At 37.2% G+C, this 25,257-nt stretch overlaps 3 protein-coding genes across 7 annotated transcripts in view; 2 read left to right on the top strand and 1 right to left on the bottom strand.

Annotated features, from left to right (window-relative positions):
* Positions 1–5: 5 nt before the first annotated feature.
* Positions 6–15,469, top strand: samsn1a (SAM domain, SH3 domain and nuclear localisation signals 1a). Of its 2 annotated transcripts, none has more exons than XM_084126587.1 (16): positions 6–44; positions 3,092–3,235; positions 3,569–3,615; positions 3,788–3,825; positions 4,125–4,208; positions 6,041–6,132; positions 6,311–6,364; positions 6,818–6,914; positions 7,024–7,361; positions 12,190–12,270; positions 12,482–12,601; positions 13,075–13,180; positions 13,267–13,418; positions 13,498–13,716; positions 14,409–14,559; positions 15,058–15,469. In XM_084126587.1, the coding sequence occupies exons 1-16, from the start codon at positions 21–23 to the stop codon at positions 15,159–15,161; spliced, it is 1,851 nt and encodes a 616-aa protein (XP_083982713.1). In that variant the 5' UTR covers positions 6–20; the 3' UTR covers positions 15,162–15,469. The 2 variants fall into 2 exon arrangements, with proteins under 2 accessions (XP_083982713.1, XP_083982712.1); XM_084126586.1 differs by having other exon boundaries at positions 13,075–13,181; positions 13,262–13,418.
* An 894-nt stretch (positions 15,470–16,363) lies between these two features.
* Positions 16,364–23,639, top strand: hspa13 (heat shock protein 70 family, member 13). The gene is made up of 5 exons (XM_084126080.1): positions 16,364–16,507; positions 17,136–17,476; positions 17,551–17,764; positions 20,417–20,584; positions 21,895–23,639. The coding sequence occupies exons 1-5, from the start codon at positions 16,483–16,485 to the stop codon at positions 22,461–22,463; spliced, it is 1,317 nt and encodes a 438-aa protein (XP_083982206.1). The 5' UTR covers positions 16,364–16,482; the 3' UTR covers positions 22,464–23,639.
* gdpd5b (glycerophosphodiester phosphodiesterase domain containing 5b) overlaps positions 23,636–25,257 on the bottom strand; it is a 52,131-nt gene continuing 50,509 nt past the window's right edge. For all 4 annotated transcript variants that reach the window (XR_014607926.1, XR_014607927.1, XM_084126078.1 and 1 more), the window contains one exon: positions 23,636–24,812. Coding sequence is in view for 2 of the 4 variants with exons in the window: in XM_084126078.1 (XP_083982204.1) it covers positions 24,745–24,812 (68 nt within the window). In the remaining 2 variants the exon portion in view is untranslated. The remainder of the gene's footprint in view (positions 24,813–25,257) is intronic.

The following is a 25,257-nucleotide window of genomic DNA, read 5'->3' as shown; positions in this document are numbered from 1 at the left end:
AAGAAACCATACTTCCCAGAATGAATCTCTTCTGCTTCTCTCTGGTAAGATGTGATTCTGCTTTTCTTCTCTGTGGTGTATTGATCGACAGTGTGTGGATGAAACATGAACTGCTGGAGGGTTCAAAGGCAACATGTGACAGTGCATGAAGATCAGGAACCATGCTTTAGCTGCTTTCGGAGGGCCTTTATTTTGCTTCCTTATAGTGAAGAAGTCAAGTCAGTGTGTTGTGTATTATGGCTTACATTGGTAGCTCTTGCATTAAAGATAAACTATTTATAACAATATCTCATTCAATTTCATTTTAATTTCATTCTAAAAAACATTCACTGTAGAAAATTATATGATCAGAAGTTAGAACAACTTATGTTTTTACATTGCTTTAACTCATCAAAATAAGTTAAGCAATTTTCAAACTGATTTTCTTTCAGTTTAATGCAATTTAGGTTGAAATGACTTAAACATTAAAAAATTTAAGGCAGCAACTTTTTTTTTTTTACAGTGTTGGTGAAAAATCTCTGCCAGATGTTGTTTTGTGCAATATAGGATTAATGGTGGTCTCGCGTCACTGAATTTACGCTGCTCAGATTTTCCGTAAGCAATATAATACTTCTGGTTATTTGTTATTCTGCTTCTTATCTTTTGCACAAATGGATTTGCACTCGAATGCACTATAAAATAATAAAATGATAAACCATTCTACCATTCTACCAGAATTCTACAGCCATTCTACAGAATTGGTTCAAAGTCAGAGTTGGAAACGTTTTGAAAAAAATTTTGTATGTGTGCAAATTGTATAATATCCAAGGTACACATTTCTGTATACATTGTGCAGTTAATGATCATATTGTATTTTCAGAAAGTTTTGGAATATTTTTCCTCTCCCCAAATTTGTTGCTACCGAAACACAATAATAAATAATTTAATAAGAAGGCTTATATTGACCTATTAATATTTTGTTTACATCTACCTTGTAAATATATTTTTTGCTAATTTAAAAAAAAAGTTTTTACAGGTACATCAATAACATTTACAATTTTAACAATATTTCAAGTGTAATTTATAAGATTTGTTGTATTTTGAACCCAATCTTTCTTTGTAAAAAGTTAATCATACTGATTTCAAAGTTAAGGATTCATTAGTTTGAATATACATTGAAACAAACACTATAATAACATCTTAGTTGATAATTCAGTATACTTTATTTATTTTAGACAAAACATCAATGCTTCGGTCGCGACGGCACATTTTCTGTAGTGACAGTAATGTTTTGGTAGCGACCACATCACATTACAGAATTTTTACTTGCATACTAAAACACACTAATATACTAATGATTTGCATAACTGTACAAAATTTAGTTTATTTCCCCCAAATAAATGATTATGTGTTGTGTTCCCTTTTGTCACTACCAAAACAATGATGGCATGTTTCGGTCATGACTGTTTCAGTAGTGACAATTTAAGATACTTCTGAGCCTAGTTCAAAGATGATAACCAGCACATGGTTACCTAGCACAGTTCTGAACAGTTGTACACACACAAAAACTAAATTTTATCGAATAACACTAAAAAAAACATGATGTCACAACCGAAACTTCACCATGTTTTGGTAGTGACTGTTTCGGTAGTGACAATTTAAGATACTTTTGAGCCTAGTTCAGAGATGATAGCAATGTTTTTATGCGTTTTGGCCAATCATTTACTTGACATTGCCGTTTTGTGGGCCTGAAAACGCAAACTTTTGAAAACTGACAAAAATGCGAATTTGTGAAAACTGTGACGTCATGCCCATGCATATTATGTGTTCAGTCGTATACGTTCAGTCTATAAACCTTATTCAAAGCAGGGCCATTACAGGTTTGAAAGCGAGGCTGTGAGGGAAATACTAAAGCCGCGGACACATTTAACGACTATAAGGCCGATTATGAATGTAATTTGATAGCCTACTTACGACTGATCATGCCCAAACGTGCCGAGTTGCGTTCAGTCGGTGTTCGCAGTCGGTGTTTAAAATCTGCTCCAGTTGTTGGAAACAGTCTGTAAGTGTGTTCAGTTCAGTCATGGAATATTTCAGCTAGTCATTAAGTGTGTCCCCGGCATTATTGTGTTTTCAATGGCATCCGCTGTATAAAGCTCCTAGATCAATCAGAATTCTTTTCAAATTTTTTTGTTCTACTAAAATTTCTTGGAAATATATTTTTGCAGTGTTTCGTCAGCAGAACAATTCAAAAACACATTACATAACTGTACAACCCACTGAAGAGATCCACACAGCCTCCCTTTTATTCCCGTTAATAATTAAAGATGGCACTGCTGTGAAAAAGGTCTACATGAGTGTAATGTTTCTTTACAAAGTGGCATCTCCAACTACTGGCCTGGCATGCATAATACAGCATTTTTAGTCATTTTCGCAGATCCATGTGTACGTTGTCGTGTAAACGTACCCTTATAAATCAGGGGCTTCAATGGGGTCTGTGACTCTTAGTGGAATTGGTGGTTGTACTGCATTACTTATTTGATCTCAAATTTTTGTAAAAAAAAAATGGCTTTAAACTAAAATACAGCATGAATTTCATTTAAACCAAGGTTAAAGCTGAGAATCTTAAATTTAAGTAAAATTTTTCACATTTGAGAAAGTGAAATTAAAGTGTACCTATATATGGATTTTTTTTAATATAACAATATATACAAATACATAAATATATTACTTATATTAATAAAATACTATAGTCTTGTTCATAAAGGCTAGGCTTAAAATGCAACACACAGACATGGCTTAGATTAAGCCAGGATTATAGGCCTTAGTTCAATAAATACATTTAAGTAGCTGTTATAAACAAGCCTTAGAAAAAACATTACTTGTTTGCATCTTGAGACAAAACAATGGGACTGACATATTTTAAGACTAGCTTAAGCCTTGTCTGTGAAACCAGGGGTTCATTTTATATAAGGTTTTTTGTAACTAACAAGGTCCGTCTCTCTGTCCACCAAGGGGATAAAGACCCGTGTAATAAGTACACTGTACTTAACGTTATTAGCTTATTAGCAGCACAGATTGTAAGTGACATGTTTGTTGTTGTTTTTTGTAGGAGGGCTCGATGGACAGCCTGTACGAGGCCGTGCAGGAGTCCTGTGAGGCTCAGGTGTACACCATCCCCAGCAGGTCCCACAGTCCAGCTGTTCTCTTAGATGACACCACCAACGGGAAGAGCGCAGGGCGTTCCATCTCCATGGTAACTATACAAATGACTGCTGGAATGTTGCATGCATACTGCACTGTCATGGGAAATGTATCAGCCATCTGGATCCATGCTATAACCGTGCTGTGGACATCATGAGCTTCCATTAAAAGAAAAGCTGCTGCTAACTGATTATACTGAAACCATATGGAAATATATTAACATCTATTTCAGGTCTGTTTGTGAAAGAGAAACCTGAAATGTTAGGCTTGCGTATTCTTGAGAACACGTTAACATATGCATGCATGTGATTTCATATTAATACATTTCACATAAATATATACAATAATTTATCACTATACTGCCTCATACTGTATTTATTTTCAGGAAATTTCTCAAATCAATTCAGACAACACTAGAAAAAAGAAACCAAGGTGAGATCAGTCTGTGTTTTTTTAGTGAACAAAAAAAAAAAAACCAGTTGAACTTCCAGTCAAAGTAAAAGTGAAAGGACCCGTGTGGCTTCCATATAGCGACATATTGCAAAATGTAAACTCTCTCTGAATATTTGTATTTTATTAAATGTTTTCTTGTGTCAACTTTCAGGTCACTACCAAAGTCTGTTTCTGAAAATGATGCTTTAGGTATGTGATATATTTTGTCTTTCTTCTGCATCACATGACCAAGCTGCAATAATACACCCTTGTTGTCCTTGACCTTTCACGCTCATAATAAAGAAACTAGCTTGACTGACAGGCAAACAAAGAAAAAGGTTTGTACAGTGTTTATCAGATCATTATATACATGAATGACAGGACAAACAAGATTGTCTAAATTCCCCCCCCCCAAGTCAAGATTTCCAGAGTGAAAAAAAGTAAAAGCATGGAACACTGGTGGACCTTAAATGAATAAATCTCTAATTGTTTTGGTTTCCCTCCTGCAGATAATACCATTTGCACTAATTCTGGCTGGCCGGCTGCCAAAAAGCAGGAAGATTTAGTCCCCCTGAGGAACAATCAGAATGAAGGTAAAACCACTGTGAGGATTTGTAGGTTAAGCCCGACTAGATTTCATTTAGAAGACACACACAGGCAAGCAACAGCCGCTTAACATTGGCCAATCAGAAACCCTTATTGCGTCAAATCCCATTCACAGTGAATGGAGAGTGGGTACAACACACCCACAGTGTTGTGCAGTATTCAGTGCACTTAAAGCACTTGCTTCTCCTGCGTGGGATTAATTAAGAATCAGCAGGGTCTTAATTGTAAATAGGGCACTGGACTTTAGGGCACTGAAGACTTTCAATAACAAAGTACTTGGGTAGTTGACAAAATGTGTCATGGACTTTTTAAATCAACATTCAAGATTTTAGATTAAAGCTAGGATAGGCAATGTTTTTCATAAACACTTTTTCTTATACTGGTTGAAATTTTACAAAATGTACATATATATCTTCTGTGGAAGTCTCAGGACCAACATAATTTTCATCCAATCATTGCATTTGGTCTAGTGCAATTTGCAATTATGCAAGCAATCAGCAAGTTATACCTACAATATCGAACACATTTTTTAAGTCAGTTTAATGCAATTTAAGTTGAGTGACTTAAACATCCAAGTTGATTGTACTTAAAAAATGTAAGGCCGCAACTTTTTTTTTAGTGCACCTTTTACAGTTCCTCCTGCACCAAAACGAGCTCATGCTGCATTCACGTCATGTCGTAATTACCGTAATTGACAAATGGCAACCCGTTGCATTCTACTTAGAGCAGTTCACATCCTCAGACTCGGATTTATGCGTTTCTATATTAGCACATAAATGAATCTAGCAGTCAGGTACAAGTAAGGGCTCTGTTTACGTTCATTATTATTGTAGGTCATTTAACGCCATCTCTCGGCTTGTGGCGCTTTGCAGACTCGGCTCTGGCTGTACGTGTCCATGTGTTTTGGACGAGGTGTGACTTTGGAGACGGTCCGAAGGGAGGGTGGGATCTTATGCTTTCAAAGCTAGCTTGCTATTGCTAGCCTCTCTGAAATTGCCTACCCTACCTTTAAATGTATATAGGAGAAAAGTGTATAGCTGGTCATCATTTCTTTGTCATTTTACTGTCGAAGAATCATCCTTTTGCCTTTTGAATGTTCCTGTGGTGTGACACAGAAATTAACAGAAAGTAAAAGTACAAACATTCCATGTTTTTAGGTTCATAAAAGATGCATAATGATGATTAAAGAATAAGCCAATTCCTAAATGGTTTTAGCTGGAGTATAGCAGGACATGTCAACAACTTCCCACATGTATTTTATGTCAACTACCCATTTGTTATATACATTCTGTCCACTTCTTCCTGATTAGTGTAACATAATCTAACTAGTGTTAAATGTAATTTATCTTAGTAGGGTTTTTTAATGAAAGACTATGTTCAAATATTTTAATCACTAGGCCTATTATTTTTAATAGATGATGAAAAGATTGTAAGCCTACACTAATCTGAATTTCAAATGGTTGTGCAACTTCATTTTAGGTTAATAATGTTGTTGAACCTGTCTGTATGGATGCACCACATTTCCTTGACTAAGCACAGTAAAATATCCTGCGGGTATTTCCCCCCGTCAAAATACGTGAAGAAGCAAAACAGGAAATGAGGTGCAAAGCCACATAACTTTTCTCATACGGAATGTGCTATTTTGAGCTCTGCTTTGGTTAAATTTTTTTTAAATCTTATCAGAGATTCTGTAATGTCGTGGTTTTATTTACTGAAGTCGTCTGCTAATAAAATAAATGATTAAATAAAAAGCAAAATATTCACAGTGACTTTGTTGCTACTATTGCTTACTAATTCAATTAATGTGTTTAAATTTCAGATATAGTGAGAGCTGTAAGAAGGGCTGAAAGCCAGAAAATGGCAGACAGAAAGGCCAATTCAAGAAACATACAGCAAGAGATGCCTGTCCAGGTCAGAAACCGATGTTTCGTTTTAAACATTATGATCGATAATCATGAAATGGAATCATGGAAACAATATATTTTAATGAAGCATTTTCTGCTTTTCTCTAACAATCAACATACATACACACACACATACATGTTTGCATTACTTTTTCTATTTAAATTTTTCATTCTTTTACTGGTAGATTGTCTATTATGAGGGGTGTAATCCAAACCTAAGCAGCAGACAGAATGACATGGTGAGTTCAAACCCTGTCCACCCAGGTGGTTTTGTGCCAGCTGGAATGTAACTGATCGTCATGTATTTCATAGCTGCCGGAACAACAGTTGTCCCCAAAAAGGGTATTGTGGTTGATTGTGTCTGTACAGATGGTTGGGTGTGGGGCACGTTCTACCCATGTAATCCCTTTGCCTACAGTGCATTAAATTCAGTCGAGACTGCTAAATTTGTTTTGTGTTCACCAGCATAAGGGCCAGTGACAGCTGTAAAATGGCCAAAAATTAAGACTGTGGAGAATATTGTTAGCATAATGAGGTTGTGGAATAAAATGCATAAAATTATTATATTTATCTTATATGTTTAAAAAAAAATATATATATATTGTATTTTATTTTATAATTTAAGGTATAAATTAAATTACCTTCAAAATTTAAATGTAACAATGTCATTTAACTATTTTGTCTGTTAACAGCCAGAGACAGAAAATGCAGAGATGACAAGAGGGACAAGGGTGAAAAAAGTAGAGAGGAAAAGCAGTCAAAGAGGAACTCCAACACAAGAGACAACAGGTAAATTAACATATTAAATTACTTTTGTGGTGCAACAAAGATTTTTATTTAAAGCTCTGTGTCAATGTCACTGACAGACAATGATTTGTTTTTAACGTCTATTGCAAAGCTCACATTAAAGGTGCCAAAGGAATGAAGCATGACATTGGGCAACAGTCACATAAACAGGAGACTTACTGTATTTTTGCTGACGGGTCAAGGGTCATGGAGACAGCCCGCTCTAGTAGGCATCGCTGGAGTAACCCCACTGGAACAGCTGTAAACTGGTACCAAGCCTACAACACCTGTCAACCTCCCCACAATGAACATCGTGTCCACACCTGTGACTGCGCTACATCCAGAATCCCAAGTCAAGGAGATAAAGTCAATGTTCAAAACATGAAGAGAGACACCTTGCCCAAAGGAGTGGTGCATTCCACAACCAATGTGGATTTCTGTGCCCCCAATGTAAGTCATTTTTGACATAAACTACCATGCAGGGCTGGATTTATTTGATTAAAATACTGTAACAACAGTAATATTGTGAAATATTATTTAAATTTTAAATAACTGTTTTCTATTTAAACATATTTTCACATGTAATTTATTTCTGTGGTGGCAAAGGTGAATGTTCAGCATCGTTACCTCAGTATTCAGTGTCACATGATCCTTCAGAAATCAGTTTAATATGCTGATTTGGTGCTCAAGAAACATTTTTACCAAAGCTGAAAACAGCTGTGCTGCTGCGTAATATTTTTTGTGTAAACCGTAACACATTTTTTTAGGAAGTTAAAAAGAACAGCATTCATTTTAAATAGAAATCATTGTAATCTTAATATCTTGTTTAACCACTATCTACATAAGAGCCAGAGGCAAATTTCTGAATGACTGGGCAAGGTGAAGCTGTTCTCTGTGGGTACATGAGCGCTGAACGGCCACCGATGGCCTGGAGTTTGCATCTGAGAAAGCGTCTAAACAAATTGTGAAATAGGTGCTATGTTTATATGAGTCACATATTTGAGGTCTAAATAACTACATCCTCGCCTAAAAAAAACTCTTAAACCTACATTCTGTGACACAACAAGAATGTTGTTGAGTTACATTAAAGTTATAAAAAAATTATATTTTTGAGTACTATCATATATTTTTGAGTATTTCTCAAAAGTATTTCACTAGAGTATTTCTGAGTCCACAGAAAGAAGACGCGAATCAAATGATATGATTTGAAGATGAATGACGATGTGCTCATGAGCCGGCTTTCAATATCCGAGCTGCAAGTTTTTATCATGTTTTATCCATGGTTACAGTGGCAATGACAGGATTTTGTGAGTAGCAAGTAAACACAACAGTGTTCCTTGTGCTGCTGTAAAAATCTGACAGAAACGGATGCGGCAGTCACTTACAGCTCCCCCTACTGTGTGGATCAGTTTCTTCATTGTTACATTTTGAATTCTGCCTTCGTCATTTGCAGTGTTTCCAGATGCATCTGTAGTGGTTTTGCAACTGTTTCATTTGTCTTGATGTCCAAAGAGGTGGACTTAGAGGTTTTTGCAAAAAAGCACACGCATGAACTTAGCTGATTTTGCAGAAAAAGACAGTCAAATTTTGTTAAATACCAATGAATTGACTAAAGTGACATTTTTGAAAATAAGACATTTCAATAAGGGACTAATAATCTTTTCATTGCCATTAAAGTGAAATGACTGAACCGAAACATAGGAGCCTGTTAAAAAAATGCTAATTTAAATGAAAACATGTTAGATGGATCTGAACTCTTCTCGTATATACACTCACCTAAAGGATTATTAGGAACACCTGTTCAATTTCTCATTAATGCAATTATCTAATCAACCAATCACATGGCAGTTGCTTCAGTGCATTTAGGGGTGTGGTCCTGGTCAAGACAATCTCCTGAACTCCAAACTGAATGTCAGAATGGGAAAGAAAGGTGATTTAAGCAATTTTGAGCGTGGCATGGTTGTTGGTGCCAGACGGGCCGGTCTGAGTATTTCACAATCTGCTCAGTTACTGGGATTTTCACGCACAACCATTTCTAGGGTTTACAAAGAATGGTGTGAAAAGGGAAAAAAAACCAGTATGCGGCAGTCCTGTGGGCGAAAATGCCTTGTTGATGCTAGAGGTCAGAGGAGAATGGGCCGACTGATTCAAGCTGATAGAAGAGCAACTTTGACTGAAATAGCCACTCGTTACAACCGAGGTATGCAGCAAAGCATTTGTGAAGCCACAACATGCACAACCTTGAGGCGGATGGGCTACAACAGCAGAAGACCCCACCGAGTACCACTTATCTCCACTACAAATAGGAAAAAGAGGCTACAATTTGCACGAGCTCACCAAAATTGGACAGTTGAAGACTGGAAAAATGTTGCCTGGTCTGATGAGTCTCGATTTCTGTTGAGACATTCAGATGGTAGAGTCAGAATTTGGCGTAAACAGCATGAGAACATGGATCCATCATGCCTTGTTACCACTGTGCAGGCTGGTGGTGGTGGTGTAATGGTGTGGGGGATGTTTTCTTGGCACACTTTAGGCCCCTTAGTGCCAATTGGGCATCGTTTAAATGCCACGGCCTACCTGAGCATTGTTTCTGACCATGTCCATCCCTTTATGACCACCATGTACCCATCCTCTGATGGCTACTTCCAGCAGGATAATGCACCATGTCACAAAGCTCGAATCATTTCAAATTGGTTTCTTGAACATGACAATGAGTTCACTGTACTAAAATGGCCCCCACAGTCACCAGATCTCAACCCAATAGAGCATCTTTGGGATGTGGTGGAACGGGAGCTTCGTGCCCTGGATGTGCATCCCACAAATCTCCATCAACTGCAAGATGCTATCCTATCAATATGGGCCAACATTTCTAAAGAATGCTTTCAGCACCTTGTTGAATCAATGCCATGTAGAATTAAGGCAGTTCTGAAGGCGAAAGGGGGTCAAACACAGTATTAGTATGGTGTTCCTAATAATCCTTTAGGTGAGTGTATATATATATATATATATATATATATATATATATATATGCAGCAATATATGTTGGTTCCATATCTCAAAGTCTCATAGCCTTTGCAAAGCGCTTAAATAAATTGAATTTCTATATATAGTATACACAATCCATTCAAGCTTAATTCATGTGATAAACTCAAGCTGTTAACCTCCCATCAAGTGCTGAATGCCGATGTTGTTATTGCAATATAAGACTCTCAAAGATTGTCCTGGCCTGCCAACCAGTGACGTTTCCACACGCTTAAAACAATTCAGGGTAATGACTTCTAGTGTTTTCTAAAGGTATATACATAGACAGTGTTGATAATCCGTTCCTGTTTCCTGGATTCTCATATGGCTATCTTGTAAGGGTGAACTACTACACTGTATCACTCTCAGATAAACTGAAGCTCTCATAAAAGGTTAGGAAGGGCTGTTTGTTTCCAAAGGCTTGTGGATCTGGAAGAAATAGATTATAATGCTGTAATCCTGGATTTGGATTTTACTGCGGCCGATTGCACACGGCTGGATTATGCTGTTATTGTCTGTAAGGTTTTCTTGAACACTATTGGTCAGTTCATGCCTCGCACAGCAATCCACATTAAGGTTTTGTTCATATAAAAGAGAAGTTTTCAATTTCAGTGCCTCCAGCGATGCCAACTTGTCAAGCGTAATTGCAAAAATAATTATTATTTTCAAACGGGTTTCCGGAACACTCTCGTCGTCTTTCATTGGCCGCTCAAACAAACATTCACACCCCCAAACTCACGCCATTGGTAGACCAAATGTTGCTGGTTTTGGCTTACTTATATTTGTATAAAGAGCCTGTGACCTACATGCTTTGCATATACAAAATACGTAAGACGGATGTCAGATAAAACTCGTGCAGTTTTGCAAAAATTCCTTACTAAAAGTTGTGAAAGCAGACGGGAAGTATTTCAAAAGCTTGGGTCCACTTCCTTTGCGTGCAGTGGAGCTTACTTCCCCTATACAGAAACCAGATTTAGCAATTTGGGCAAAGGAATATTGATTAATAAGCTTTCACTTGACTATATTTATAGGTTTTCCTATAATGTGAAATGATGAACGTGACAATAAACATAAAAGTTATATAAAAGACAGTAGAAGCACAGAATCTTGCATTTATTCTACAATCTGAGGGCCTTCATGAAATCGATATGATGCGAGGAGGGTTTGATTATGTAAAAAGCACCTCTTTGGAAATTCTTTTTTTCTGTGTGTACACTTATGAATTTGTGTTACTCGAAATGACTATGAAGTGGTAAACCACAAAATGCAGACTCAAGCATTCAGTGTTTTTTCCCCTGTAAAACTGATGCCTTGATAATAGACAGAACACGCATTGGCTCACATCCTGTGTGCTTTAAGGAAGTTCTTGTGCTCGGTTGTTCTGCTGAGGCATTGCAATTTCTACACTTGTGGAGCTGAGAGAAGTAAAACCGCTAGTTTCAGATCAGAGTTTCATTTTAAGAAAAAACTGAACGCACATCAAGGCGATGCTTCAAAGGGCTGCTTCAAATGCATCAGACAAACCAAAAAGTCTTAAACCTAAGGTAGGTTTTATTAATGTATCTTAACAATGGTACTAATTTGAAGGTGATCATATTCAGTGTTGCCATATCCCAGTAGATCTGACACTGGAGCAAAAAAAAAAAAAAAACCAACAACATCTTGACACCACATAACATTACTGAACAATTATGAATGGCTTCATCTAGGTCGGATCTAATGTTAACTCAGTTTGCTATTTGTATGAGATTACATGGATTTTTTATTTAGATAATTATTTGTAATTTTCTTGTGGAAGAGCTGACAGCTTCTGAGCGGATTAGGAATCTATCAGTGTTTTTATCAAATTGAAAACATTACATTAAAATGATCAAGTGCAAGCACGTCAAGTGCTGTTTAATGACCTGAAGTGCTTAATGACAAGGACAGTATAATGACCATTTTTGTTTTATACAAAGTAATGTACATACATGTGCTTTGATGTTATATCTATTCACTGTAAAAAATAAAAATAAACAGTTGCTGGCTTAAATTTTTAAGTACAATCAACTTGGATGTTTATGTCATTTCAACTTAAATTATGTTAAACTGACTTAATTTTTTAAAATTCTATTATACAACATACGAAAAAAGTTGAAAATTGCTTAACTTATTTTGAAAAGTTAAAGCAATGCAAAAACATACGTTGTCATAACTTATTGATCATATCATTTTTTACAGTGTTGTAAATGTGCTCTGTTTTATTTACCTGACACAGCGTTCCACCAGTTTTGGGAGATTTGACACGTTCAGAAATCAACACTCCCCTTCCAGACTTGAGGAAAATGGAACGCCTGAGGTAAGAAGAATTTGGATGAATAAGACACTTTAATCTGCTCTTAAAGAGTTTATGCCCCGTTATGATGCTATGTTTCCTCGTAAGACACTTCTCACTATACCCTTAACTGCAAAACAATCAGTTACAATTGTCTAATTGACCACTGGACAGATATACTTTTTTATACAGACGGATTAATAAAACATATTGTGTTTATTTGTGTACAAAACAGGAATCGACAGCAGAGAACTGTGAGAAACCAGGAAGTCTGGGAAAAAAGATGAAGGCCATCTCGATGACTATGCGTAAAAGGATGGCCAAGAAACACGTCAAATCCTACTCTGAGGACATGGTGAGTCACAATGCAAGTTCCTCATATAATTACTGACACTGATTAGGCAACTCCGTTTTTCATTATCCAAAATATCAGCAGTTTGTTCAACCATAGGGGAGACTGGGGGTTGGTTGACACATTGAAATGTATAAAGTATGTATTATCCCCCTCATTAGCCTCGTTATAAGGCTTATAAGTCTTATATAAATATAGAACTGGTTTCTATCTCTATTAGCTAACATTTATAGGCCTATATATTTAAATTTCAATCTCTTAACTTTTTTTTATTTTATATTTATAACTTTTGTTTTTACCCAGATTTTTTTTTAAAGTACCTCATTACCCAGAAAATTACCCCAAAATTATGACCCCCCCCCCCCCCCCCCCAAAAAAAAACTAACCCATGTAGCCAAACAACCCCAGTCATCCCTATCATTCAATCTGCAGAATAGTTCATAGGAATATCCAGACTGATATTTTGATTGGTGCAGGGTGATGACACTGAAGGAGAAACGGAGAATGGGACTCCAGCAGAGAAGAGCTCAGACCACACCAGCAACTCATTAGAAAGCCTCTACAGTGGACAGAGTTCGTCCAGTAAGTATCCACACACATGTGACTGAATTAGAAAGTGTTTTGACATTGTAATCATACTCTTATTGTTTATATATTTATTGGCTCAGGTGGTGTGACCAGCAATTCAGATGTATCCAGTAACAGAGACAGCCTGAAACTGGAGGAGGAAATGCCCTACACGGGACAGTTCTGTGGACGAGCAAAAGTTCATACAGATTTTGTCCCCAGCCCATATGATACAGACTCCCTCAAACTGAAGGTGAGCTGAATTAATCACCACAAATTTATCAGTTGTAAATTGCCAACAGGAAGTTAATGATGTCGGCGGTCTTTTTTAGGTGGGAGACATCATCAGCATCATAAGTAAACCACCTATGGGCATATGGACTGGAATGCTCAATAATAAAGTGGGAAATTTCAAGTTTATTTATGTGGATGTTTTGCCCGAGAAAGAGAAGGAGGAAGAGGATGAGGCTCCGGAATTAAGACCTGTAAAAGTATGCAAGAATCCACGACCGAATACACTTCTGGAGTTATTAGAGAGACTGCATTTAGAGGTATAACCAGACTGGACATACACATGAACATACACAGAAACATAGAAACATCAAGGCCTGTCGCGAACAGACCGAGGGGGAAGCTTAAAGGGATAGTTCACCCAAAAATGAAAATGCTGTCATAATTTACTCACCCTCAAGTTGTTCCAAACCTGTATAAACGTCTTTGTTCAACTGAACACAAAGGAAGAATGTTTGTAACCAAACAGTTGATGGGCACCATTGACTTCCATAGTATTTTTTTTTCCCCCATACTATGGAAGTCAATGGTGCCCCACAACAGGTTTGGAACAAATTGAGGGTGAGTAAACGATGACATTTTAATTATTGTATTTTGTATTTCAAAGTTTTTTGTTTTAACTTGAAATTTTGGATTTTGTTTGTTTTAACAATTTTTTTTTGCATATGTATATTCACAACATTTTGAGACTCTCACCCTTTGTACACACCACTATATATCAGTCCTACAAAAAAAATCACTCAGCTCCCATAGAGAATGATTTGAAAATGCCTGCTCATACAGTATCTACTCCAATGGACACAGTTTAGAATCAACTGCACACTTTTTTTGGCCAGATGTAATGTAATGTAATTTATATATTTCCATGATATATGTCCATGAGTTTGTCCTCAAATGGACAGTTTATAGCTGTATTGCAACTTTTTAATGTTTAAAATCTCTTTTGTCACAGGAATATGCATCTTCATTACTCTTGAATGGCTACCAGACAGTTGATGACCTCAAACATCTGAAAGAGAGGCATTTGATTGAGCTGAATGTGACTGATCCGGAACACAGACACAAGTTGCTTGCTGCGTCAGACTGCCTCTATGTCACAAGCAGTAAGTGTCAATACAACCAATTTGATTGACAGCTGTGGGCAAAACCATATTTTGGTTTTCTCTGTGTCCATCCCAGGAAACATTATGTCAGCAAGCCTCAGGAAGGGCATAGATTCTGCCATCTTTGCATTGTCTATTTTTGTGTTTGGATGAAATTCTGCCTTTTTGAAATACTAGAGTTAGACTGTAAGTCCTGTAATATTGAATGTCACAACCTTATCTGTTTTAATTTAATCCATGGCGCTCTGTGCGGTCAGGAACAGACCTTTCCAGGATTAATTGCTGTTTGGATGTGGGCTCACTGTGTGAGCAGGTGGCACATGGCTGGGCTGCTCTGGCTGATATGAGTGTGGGATAATAACCAGGAAGACATACTGCCATTTAATTAACATTAATTTCATTTGGGTTTTTGCGCAAACCTGATTTGACTGGCAGAGATTAAATTAACGAGCAGGAGTTTGTATGAGAGATTTAACCTTTCTGTGCTTTGACCTACAGAAGACGGAGAGGGAGAGATGAAGGGCGATCAAGAGGAAGACAAAGATAATGACTGTCCCAGAGACTCGGGTTGTTTTATTCCAGCAGAGTGTCCTGACTGTTGAGAGGCACTCACTAGTTATTAACTATACTCTCTCTATACTGATATAATTATTGGTAAACCTACAAACAGACACAGAACTATGTTTTCTTTTGTTATACGTGTTAGTCTTTCATTTAGATACTTGTGCTTTGTATTTACACATTTTTGTTCAGCTTTGTGTTGATGTAACCTTTTTCTGTTCAATGTAGATGTCATTTAAACTTTCGTGCCACTATACTTGTGTGTGAGGAACTTTTACAAATGTTTATCATGACTGATTTGTATATAATGATATTATAAAATTATAAAAAATAAATTATTTATTCTGCAGCTTTCTCTTGTTTCTAATTTTGGAATAGGTACACAATGATACTGCTGCTAAAATTCAGAGCATTAACTATGTTTCTCAAAATAACTTTTTGGTTTTGGTGGGTGTTTGGATAAGTTTCCAGATGACTAGAAGTCCTGTGCTTTAAAAGGAGGTTTGGTTTCAAAGCACTTTCCATAATATGCACCTCCCCTCTCTGAGCTGCTGTCTAATATTTAGGCTACTGATATTATTGGATTCCATCTAAAATGTGCTTATTTTTGGAAAATAAAAACAAGTCTGTAAGAACTGAGATTAGGACAGGCACAGAGATCTTAATTATCTTTAATTATAATAATGCATAGGTGCGTCATAATTTGAATGACAGGGCACTGTGGCAAGTCAGTTTAAAAAAATGTTCCCAATGTTTCCATGTTAGCAATTTTACTACGATCTTGCAGCAGGAAATATGTAAGTTTGTGACCACATTTATTTATTTTCCTTCTCTGCTCTGAAAAATATAGTATCAGATCAGATACATATTATAATAGAGTGGACAAATATTTTTTATTTGATTAATAATACTACACTTTTTGTAAATGTAGGTTTGCCAAGAATTCAATATTTTAAAATGTTACAACTTAATTTTGAGATTGGATTTAAATGTATTATTATTGTTATTGTTGTTATTATTATAACCATTATTTGTTTGTTTGTACCATGCACACTTAAAAACGCACTTATTTTCTTATTTATTTCTATTTATAATTAAACGCACCGACTTCCTTCAAATTCCCTTGGTTCGAACAGGAAATTGTGCAAAAGTCCGCTTGCGTTTTAAAGTGCATTTTGGGAAATGTAGTTTACTACATAGATAATTCCACTCACTTTGTAACCATGACGCTGATGACTAAAACTACAACTCCCAAAAGCCCAACAGCTCGTCTTAGGTTGACGTGTATGTGTTCGTACTGTCGGCGCAGAAACTGAATGAACATCTCTTGTACAGTTATCCATAACATATTGTGTTGGAGACATGGCGGGAGAAATGTCCATAATAGGTAAGTGTTAGTTTGAACTAATGTACCCGGCAAGATACATGTCAAATTTAACCGAAGAAACCTTCGTGTACGTTAGCCGTTAGCTAGAAACCGAACTGACGCATCTGGCATGAAAGTCCCAAATAACTGACTGTACGTGGATAACTAGACTGATTTCAACCAAATCAGACAGTTAGCTATCTTTTCTAGCGTGAGACAAAGCAGTCAGACTCAAACATAAGCGGATTTTATACGCAATTTATAGATACAGCTGACTTTCGTTCTTTACAGTTGTTACAGCGGCTGTCTCAAAACCTAACGTTAGCTAGACAGCATTTTGGGCTTCAGGGATATGGTTTAATTAACGTTAGATAGGCACCCTACCAAACGGCATCGTGGTCTTTGCCATGTTTTATTTTTCTACATACCATGTTTTTGGACATATAGCTGCTACCATGTTATCCTTTGAAATGCTTATGAATGGCAAATACATATGGTAACCAATAGGTTCTATGGTATAACAAAATTATCATGCTGTTGCCAAATGATACTGTAACGTTACCACAATACGTTTTAGTAAGGGAGCTCATTGCCTGATTTCACCATTCTTTTCTTTTCACCAGTCAAATATATTTGTATGTCCCTACAGGTTCTGTCATCCTGGCCTTATTCCTAGCAGGATATCTGGGACAGCAATACCTGCCTCCTCCGAAGCCCAGGGTCATTGGGTTAGATCTTGGGACTACGTTCTGCTCAGTGGGAGTGTTTCACCCCGGCACAGGCGATATTGAGGTTATTGAAGATGACAAAGGTCGCAAAAGCATCCCGAGTGTGGTGTCGTTCACCCCTACCGGCGTGTTTTCTGGACATGAGGCCCAGGAATTGTCTGACACAAATCCTCAAAACACAATCTATGATGCCAAGAGATTTATAGGGAAGATTTTTGACCAAGAGACTTTAGAGAGAGAGAGTGCACGATACCCGTTTAAGGTACGCATTTCATGCGTTACATTCATTCATTACTCTTGCAGTATCTCTGACACTTTCTTTTTACTATTTTACAGGTGATATTCAACAATGGGAGTGCAGAATTCTTAGTCTCTACAAACAGCACCTTTACAGTTACTCCTGAATTCATCGGATCCCGTCTCCTCCTCAAAATGAGAAAGATGGCGGAGAAGCAACTGGGAGTTCCTATTAATAAAGCCATCATATCAGTACCGGCAGAGTTTGATGAGAGGCAAAGAAACTACACCATCAGAGCTGCTAACCTAGCTGGTCAGTTTACTACTCGCTTCTTAAAGTGTCATGAAACTAAAAATAATGAAAATAAATAAATTGCGGCATTCCACACAAAAAACGCTCTCGTGTGCTCCACGTATTGTTACCCATGTATTTGCAGTCAAACTCCAGCTCTAAACGCGGGGAAAATGCAAACAGCACTTTTGTGTTACTGAGGGAACATGCACGTACGACACGTGCCTGAATTTATTTGAATTAGGGGTGTGCGATATCACGATTTTTGATCGTGGATGATTAAAATGTCTCCACGATCTGCTTTTGGAGAAATTTCGTAGTATCGTGTTACAGTGTATTCTGTCAGTTCAGTTCTGGCGCCTCTGTCTCAACATACTGTACAATGCGACGTACATTCACATGACATTAACATCAAGTTACACTCACGGGTTACTGCAATTCACAAAATGTCATTATTTGCATGTGCTTTAAAGGTCCCGTTCTTCGTGATCCCATGTTTCAAACTTTAGTTAGTGTGTAATGTTGTTGTTAGAGTATAAATAATATCTGTAAAATTATAAAGCTCAAAGTTCAATGCCAAGCGAGATATTTTATTTAACAGAAGTCGCCTACATCGAACGGCCCGTTTGGACTACATCCCTCTACTTCCTTCTTTAATGACGTCACTAGAACCGTTTTTTGACTAACCTCCGCCCACAGGAATGCTCCCTCAACTCTACCGAAATTCGTTTATGTACTTGCGCACTTCTTATAACTTACTGTGTTTACTCAGCTCTTACGGTGATTTTCTGAAGTAAAACTGATGCTTCATCTTTTGTGTGATGTACAATAAACTTTATTAAACTCATCAGTATATGTTTGATCATCATTCAGACAGCAGACTTGTAGGCTATTAATAATGGATACATACAAGCAGATGACAAATACGTTATAATAACCGTAATTAAACTACTAAACTATACCTGTTCCATCTCTATACAGCACTCTGACTCTGTAGGCATTATTGTCCGACTCGAAATGAACACAGTTACTGAGAGTTTCTGATATTATCATCATTCCGTGAGATGAAATTGTCCTCAGACTGAGCGCGAGCTCATGAAGCTCCGCCCCCTGGGTCGTCCAGCAGCAGCTTATTTGCATTTAAAGGGCACACACTAAAACAGCGCGTTTTTCTGAGCCCCAAAAAATGACAGTTTAAACATGCTGTAAAAAATGATCTGTTGGGTATTTTGAGCTGAAACTTCACATACACACTCTGGGGACATCAGAGACTTATTTTACATCTTGTGAAAAGGGCATAATACAGGACCTTTAAAGCCTTGCTGGTTAAACACTTAATTCGCGTGCTGATGCGCTGTTCTAACATGCTCTTTTCTGAGCTCGTACACCCAAGGCCCACAGGCACTAAATTATGTTTTATTAACAAGGTTCGGGAGGAACATGTTCTAATGATCAAACAATCAAGTCATTCCAACCAGCTGTCAGCAATCAGTAATCAACAGGTCCACTCAATCAGCATGATTAAAGGCCTATAAATACACACAGTCGACTCACCCATATTCCTCGACAGTTTCCAGCATCCCTCCACCACCCCATCTCCTCACACTTGCCTGGTTATCTTCCTAACCAAGAGATACGGGGGGAGTACTCTGGGTTCGGGCCCAATTTCCGAGCTCGGAGCCCTCCCCCCGGACAGCACGCCAAATACGCATAACTATTTATTCTCTGATCATTTGTAAGTGTGAACTCGTGAAAAGCCTGTCAAACAACACCTGGTTACTGGACTAAGTTATTTTTCGAATCTTATTGGGTTAATACTGTCAAACACACACAAGGTTTACATAAACGCAGTTGGTTATATCTAAAGTGAAAGCAAACATTTGAGAGAAAATCGGCTGCGTGACATATATTAGATGCGTACCGGTCTTAAAGTGATAGTTGTATCCGTGCCACTGATAGCAGTGCCAACGAGCTCAGCAGCTTGATTAAAAAAAAAAAAACCTTTCAGCACTAGAACGCCTCTTATTTGAAAGAAACGAAATGAATGCCCTGCTAGTTAACTGGAGATATTTTATTTAGGTGTATAATGTACAACCCATATTGCTCCGCGACGTGTCACTGTCAACGAATGGTCGTTTTGGCCAGGTGGTATTTATAGGGTAGACGCTTTACATTCTAGAGAGCATTTGATTGGACAGAAGATGTGATGAGAAGCTGAATCCGCGGTGACGTCATAAAAATCCGTGATCCATTTTAGCGGAAGTGAGGGACTGTAAGTTTTGAATGCTTATATCTCCTAAATGCAAATTTTGTCATTGGTTTGGAACACACCAGCTTATTCATAACCTTAATCCTAACATATTCATACTAAAAGCTAAAACACTTATATTTTGGGCCTTTAACATCTCAAAAAATGTGTTTTAGGGTTTCATGATCCTTTCAGGTGCGGTCACATTTAATATTGTTCTCCAATTTCTTCCATACATCTCTACGCTATTGACAATGGATCTTTTTTTTACACACAGAATTTTGCTGAAATTTCTTTAATGTCACCACACCTTGCTTAGTTAGGTCTTTCTATTGAAATTATTGAAAATAGCCTGTTGATAATGTTCTGGTTAAAATCTATAACAGTTCAATGATCAATCACTGTGCATCTCTTCTTTTATCCAGGGCTGGACATTCTGCGGGTGATCAACGAGCCCACGGCAGCAGCAATGGCTTATGGACTGCACAAGGCAGAAGTGTTTAATGTGCTAGTGGTGGATCTTGGAGGAGGAACACTAGATGTGTCACTTCTCAATAAGCAGGGTGGCATGTTCCTCACCAGAGCAATGGCAGGTGAGTCTGATTGTGATTGACATTATAAATGTGTCAGCACAGAGATTTTACTTTGGTAGATATATATATTTGTGACTATTAATGGGCAGGATTACTTTTTGTTACTTGCTTAACTGTGTATGTAAAGTTGTTTATGGTTGTCAGGGCGCAACTGGGGGAAGCTTAATTATTTTATTTTATTTTAACTTTAATGTTTTTTTGCACTTATACCACACTTATTCATTTAATTATGAATTATACACGTGAGGATTTTTTTGTTGTTGTTGGGTGGGGGTGTTTATATGAATGTATGTCTGTCTCAGAAAACTTTCCATGGCATTTTAATAAAGATTTTTTGTGTCACGCTATTTCCCTCATATTAAATATAAAATGCATGTGTGTATATTTTTCTAATGTCTGGACTCCTTTATTAAGGGAGTAGCCTATGGATGTATAAACAGACGTTTCAATATATTGGTATTAAATGCATTTTCTGAGAATTTATATTTCAAGTTTTTACTGCAAATGTCACGTCCATAACGCTGGAATTGCCCAATTTTAAATAATTTATTCTCAACTAGTTTTGTGGTGTAGGTCTACGTATTTTATAATGTTAATTTCAAATAATACTAATAGTAATTTAAAGATGTGGTAGCTTTGGATCTGGACGTGTGGGGTGTGTCGTGATTCATGAAACCAGAACACTCAGATTCATGAGTGTCGCGGTTTCATATCGCATATCTTTACAGCCCTAGTCATTTTAGAATGTTAAGTTCTACTTCTGTAGTTATTTTGGTTAAAGTAACTCAAAAGTAATACAGGAGTAATGTAACGCATTACAATTCTGAAACAGTAATATTGTAAGGTAAAGAATTACTTTTTAATAACAGTAACAAGTAATGTATAATGTATTACAGTTTGGAAGTAACTTGCACAACACTGGTACTTAATGTCAGAATTAAATTAAAAAGGTCATGGAAGTTTCTAGTCAATATAAGTTTTTTCTAGTTCTGCTCAGTTCTACAATATTTTTTGCCTGGTTATTATGTTTTGTGAGTGTTATCTCTATAAAGTTAAAATGACTGGAAAATCATTGAAATTCATTGTCTAGAATATGGAGGTTGGTACCCTGTTATGAACTTTATTTTACATACACATTTTTCCCCAGGCTCAGTGGCTTGACCTCAATGGGTATTTAGGTTGCAAGGTTTTGGGTAATACTCTCACTGAAACCTCACTGACATTTAACACACATGGAAATTATGCCACATCAGGTGCACAAGCCTCATTCTGTTTCAGCACGTGATTAACACATGTCTTTATCTCCATAGGTAATAACAAGCTTGGAGGGCAGGACTTCACCCAGCGTTTGTTGCAGTTCTCCATGGAGCGAGTGCGGCAGCAGTACGGCGTGCCCCCTACTCTTAAAGAAGACATCCACCTTCTCCGACAGACTGTCGAGGCCGCCAAACTCAACCTCACCCAGGACTCTCAAGTTCATCTCCGAGTTCCTCTTCACCTGCAGACAACAGGAGAGAACGGAGCACGAGAGGAAAAAGTCCTGTTTCAGGAGAAGCTGACGCGGGAACTCTTCGAGGAGCTCAATGCGGATCTCTTCCAGAAGATTCTGGCACCCATTGAGACCGTCCTCATAGAGGGCCATCTAGAGAAAGAGGAGGTGGATGAGATTGTCCTGGTCGGAGGATCTACAAGGATCCCCCGCATTAGACAGCTCATCAGTCAGTACTTTGGGAAGGACCCGAACACCTCCGTGGACCCTGACCTGGCCGTGGTGACCGGGGTGGCCATTCAGGCAGGCATCATGGGCGGCTCTTGGCCTCTCCAGGTCAGCGCAATTGAAATTCCCAACAGGCACCTTCGCAAGACCAACTTCAGCTGATTGGTCGAGAGACTTGAACTGCTGCTTGGGCATTTGTCACATGACTGAAAGCCAAAAACTTGTTAAACGACATGTTTAATGTCTTTGCTTCCTCAAATGCATTAGCTTTGCAATGAATCGGGCCAAACGCAATGGTTACTAGAGCATTTGTTCTTAATGTCTGGAGTTTTTTTGCCCAAATCACAATTTGTATGTTTATCTTCTGAACAGATGCAGAGTATTTATTTAGATCTTCATTATATAAATAGAATTGAGAGAATGTTTTTCTCCTGTTATCCTGAGCAAGTGTCCGCTTGGGACAATATCGGTTAGTTTGTTGCCATCTGTGTGCCTAACTGGTACTAACTGTGCAATAAGTCTTTTACAACTGGTTTTGGCAGGTTTAATGATGTTGTAATCAGGGAAGCAGCTGTTTGTATATAACTGAATAATCATTCCAGTCTCAGCTATTTATTTATTTATTTTGCAGAGGCTAGCTATCTTAACAGATAGCTGTTTCTGTCTACTGGAGTTTTGCTTGTGCCTTTTTATTATTTCCACATTTAAATGTGTTTGATAGACATAGCATAGTCTGATAATTTTATTTTAAAAGACTTGTCTTTTTATGCAAGTTTTAGTTTTTCTAATAGAGTTAAATATTAGTCTTGTAGTAAACAATAACTGCCAACTGTTAAATATAAAACATCTAAAATGTACCAGCATGACCAATGTAGGATTACGTTCAAGAAATATTCAAACTGAAACTTTTTACAATATAAGTGAATTTAAAGATTTAGATTAAAATATATATTTCATGCTTAAAGTTTCACATTCTATTTTTCTGTCCATATATGAAGTATATTTAAGCTTATGGACAAACAAAAAATGCTAAACAATTTTTTTTTTTTTTTTTTTGCCTGTTCTGTTTACGTAATGCTCAATATTGGAGGTGAAAATCAATTGTGCAAAGTGTGAACTTAAGTTTATTGCACTTTATTTAACAGTAAATAAGTCAAAAGGGAAATGTTATGATACATTTATCAGCGTAAATGCATATCCAAACATTTCCTGTAACTGTTCAAAATATTGAATTATTATAATTCTATTTTTGTAAAAGTCCTGTACCATTTCATGTGTGTCATTAAAATCCTTTAACTTTTGCTACTGTGCAAAGAAATACAAACACTGTAAAATCTGCAGAGTTTTTTTTTTTATTGACTGACCTCTGAAACACATCATAAAAACATCAACCAGCACAATCGTCCAGCCCCGTCCTCTGTGACGGCACAACATCTGTAAACAATGTCACATCTCACATTTACAATATTAAGTCTGGGGTCAGGGCACCTCAGCAACAGGAAACCCTGTACAAAGTATTCAATACATGAAAAGATACTTAAACAAGAGGGTTGACGCTAAAATTATAATTTAATAGTTTAAAAAATAAAAGTCACTGAACAACATTCAAACACTTTTATTATAGGACAGCGTCCAAGTAATATTGCACTGCATCGAAACTCCAAGCCAGCTTTCCTTTTAAACAGTGTTCAACTACAGCCTAAACTAAACTAAACTTTTGGTTTCTGTAATCCCCCATTCCAAACTAATTAGGGGATTTAGTTTTTCTTAAATCAAACCACAGGTATGTATGCAGAACATGTGCCTAAATGTTCCACGTATTCTGGCATCATACCGACCAAGATGATAAGGCTGGGTGATTTCCTCTCAAAATGACAACTGAACCACATGCTAAATAGGTGGAATATCAAACACGGTAAATATCACTGGAGGGCTAAAGGCAGGCACTCTGTAAACACCTGTTAGTTCTACAAAATTTACAACCGTTTGAACAGAAGGCATCATTAGACTGTGAATATCACATCAAATCAAGGTCTAGAAATTAAAAAAAAAAGCTGGCATTATATACGTTATACTCCACGTTGGCTGGCTATGGAAGATTAGAAAAAAATAAAATCCCCAAAAACCGATAGATAAAATCCACTATATTATCACAGGCATGCTTGCAATACGAAGCAAGTAACAGGCATTCCAGCATCCTCAAGCGTTACGTGGGGGAAGAGGCCACAGATTTGGTAATAGTCAGAAAAACCACACTTCATACTTCTCTTTATTGTCCAGAATTTAGAACAAGCAACTTAGCGGAAGGAAAAACAAAACTGTACAAGAGTCCATCATCACCAGTAGACTAAGAGTTAAGTCAGTAGTCGGGTCAGAGGATACACCACAAGTCGGTTCAGGATGTGATGCATGTTTTTCGCTCCATGAGTCAATGAGCAACGCCTTAATTGGTGTAGTAGTTAAATCCATTTTCCATGTATGGTTCATCGCTGCTGACTCCGTTGCTCACCTCTGTGGAAAAAGATGAAAGAAGGCAATAAAAAGAAAGTTTAACATATATGCAAATCGCGAACCGAGGATGTTTAAACACACTTGAGACACACCGGCTCTGTTCCAAACCTTAGTGAGCTGCCTTCATAGTGTGTGCTTCTTTTTCAACCTTACGTCAGTTGGTATTACGAAGACGTTTTTCACTCAAAATAACATTTATTCACTTTTAGTCAAGGTTAGATGTTATTACTTTTATTCAACAATATCAATATAACTAAAATTGAACATTTTACTCAATATTGTGTTTTTGTGCTGATTTGTTTATTAGCTTAGCTGGATGCTAACATCAGAAGTCTCTCATATTCAGACAAAATTGAGGGAAACAAGTTTTCATTCAGTACGTTTACTCAGTAAATCAATAGAAACTGATCAAATTAAAAGACATTTATAATGTTACAAGAGATTT

The sequence above is a fragment of the Abramis brama genome (assembly GCF_963993115.1).
Source record: "Abramis brama genome assembly, chromosome: 10".
NCBI lineage: Eukaryota > Metazoa > Chordata > Actinopteri > Cypriniformes > Leuciscidae > Abramis > Abramis brama.
The sequence above is the reverse complement of the archived record's forward strand: the minus strand, read 5'-3'. Positions and strand labels throughout refer to the sequence as shown.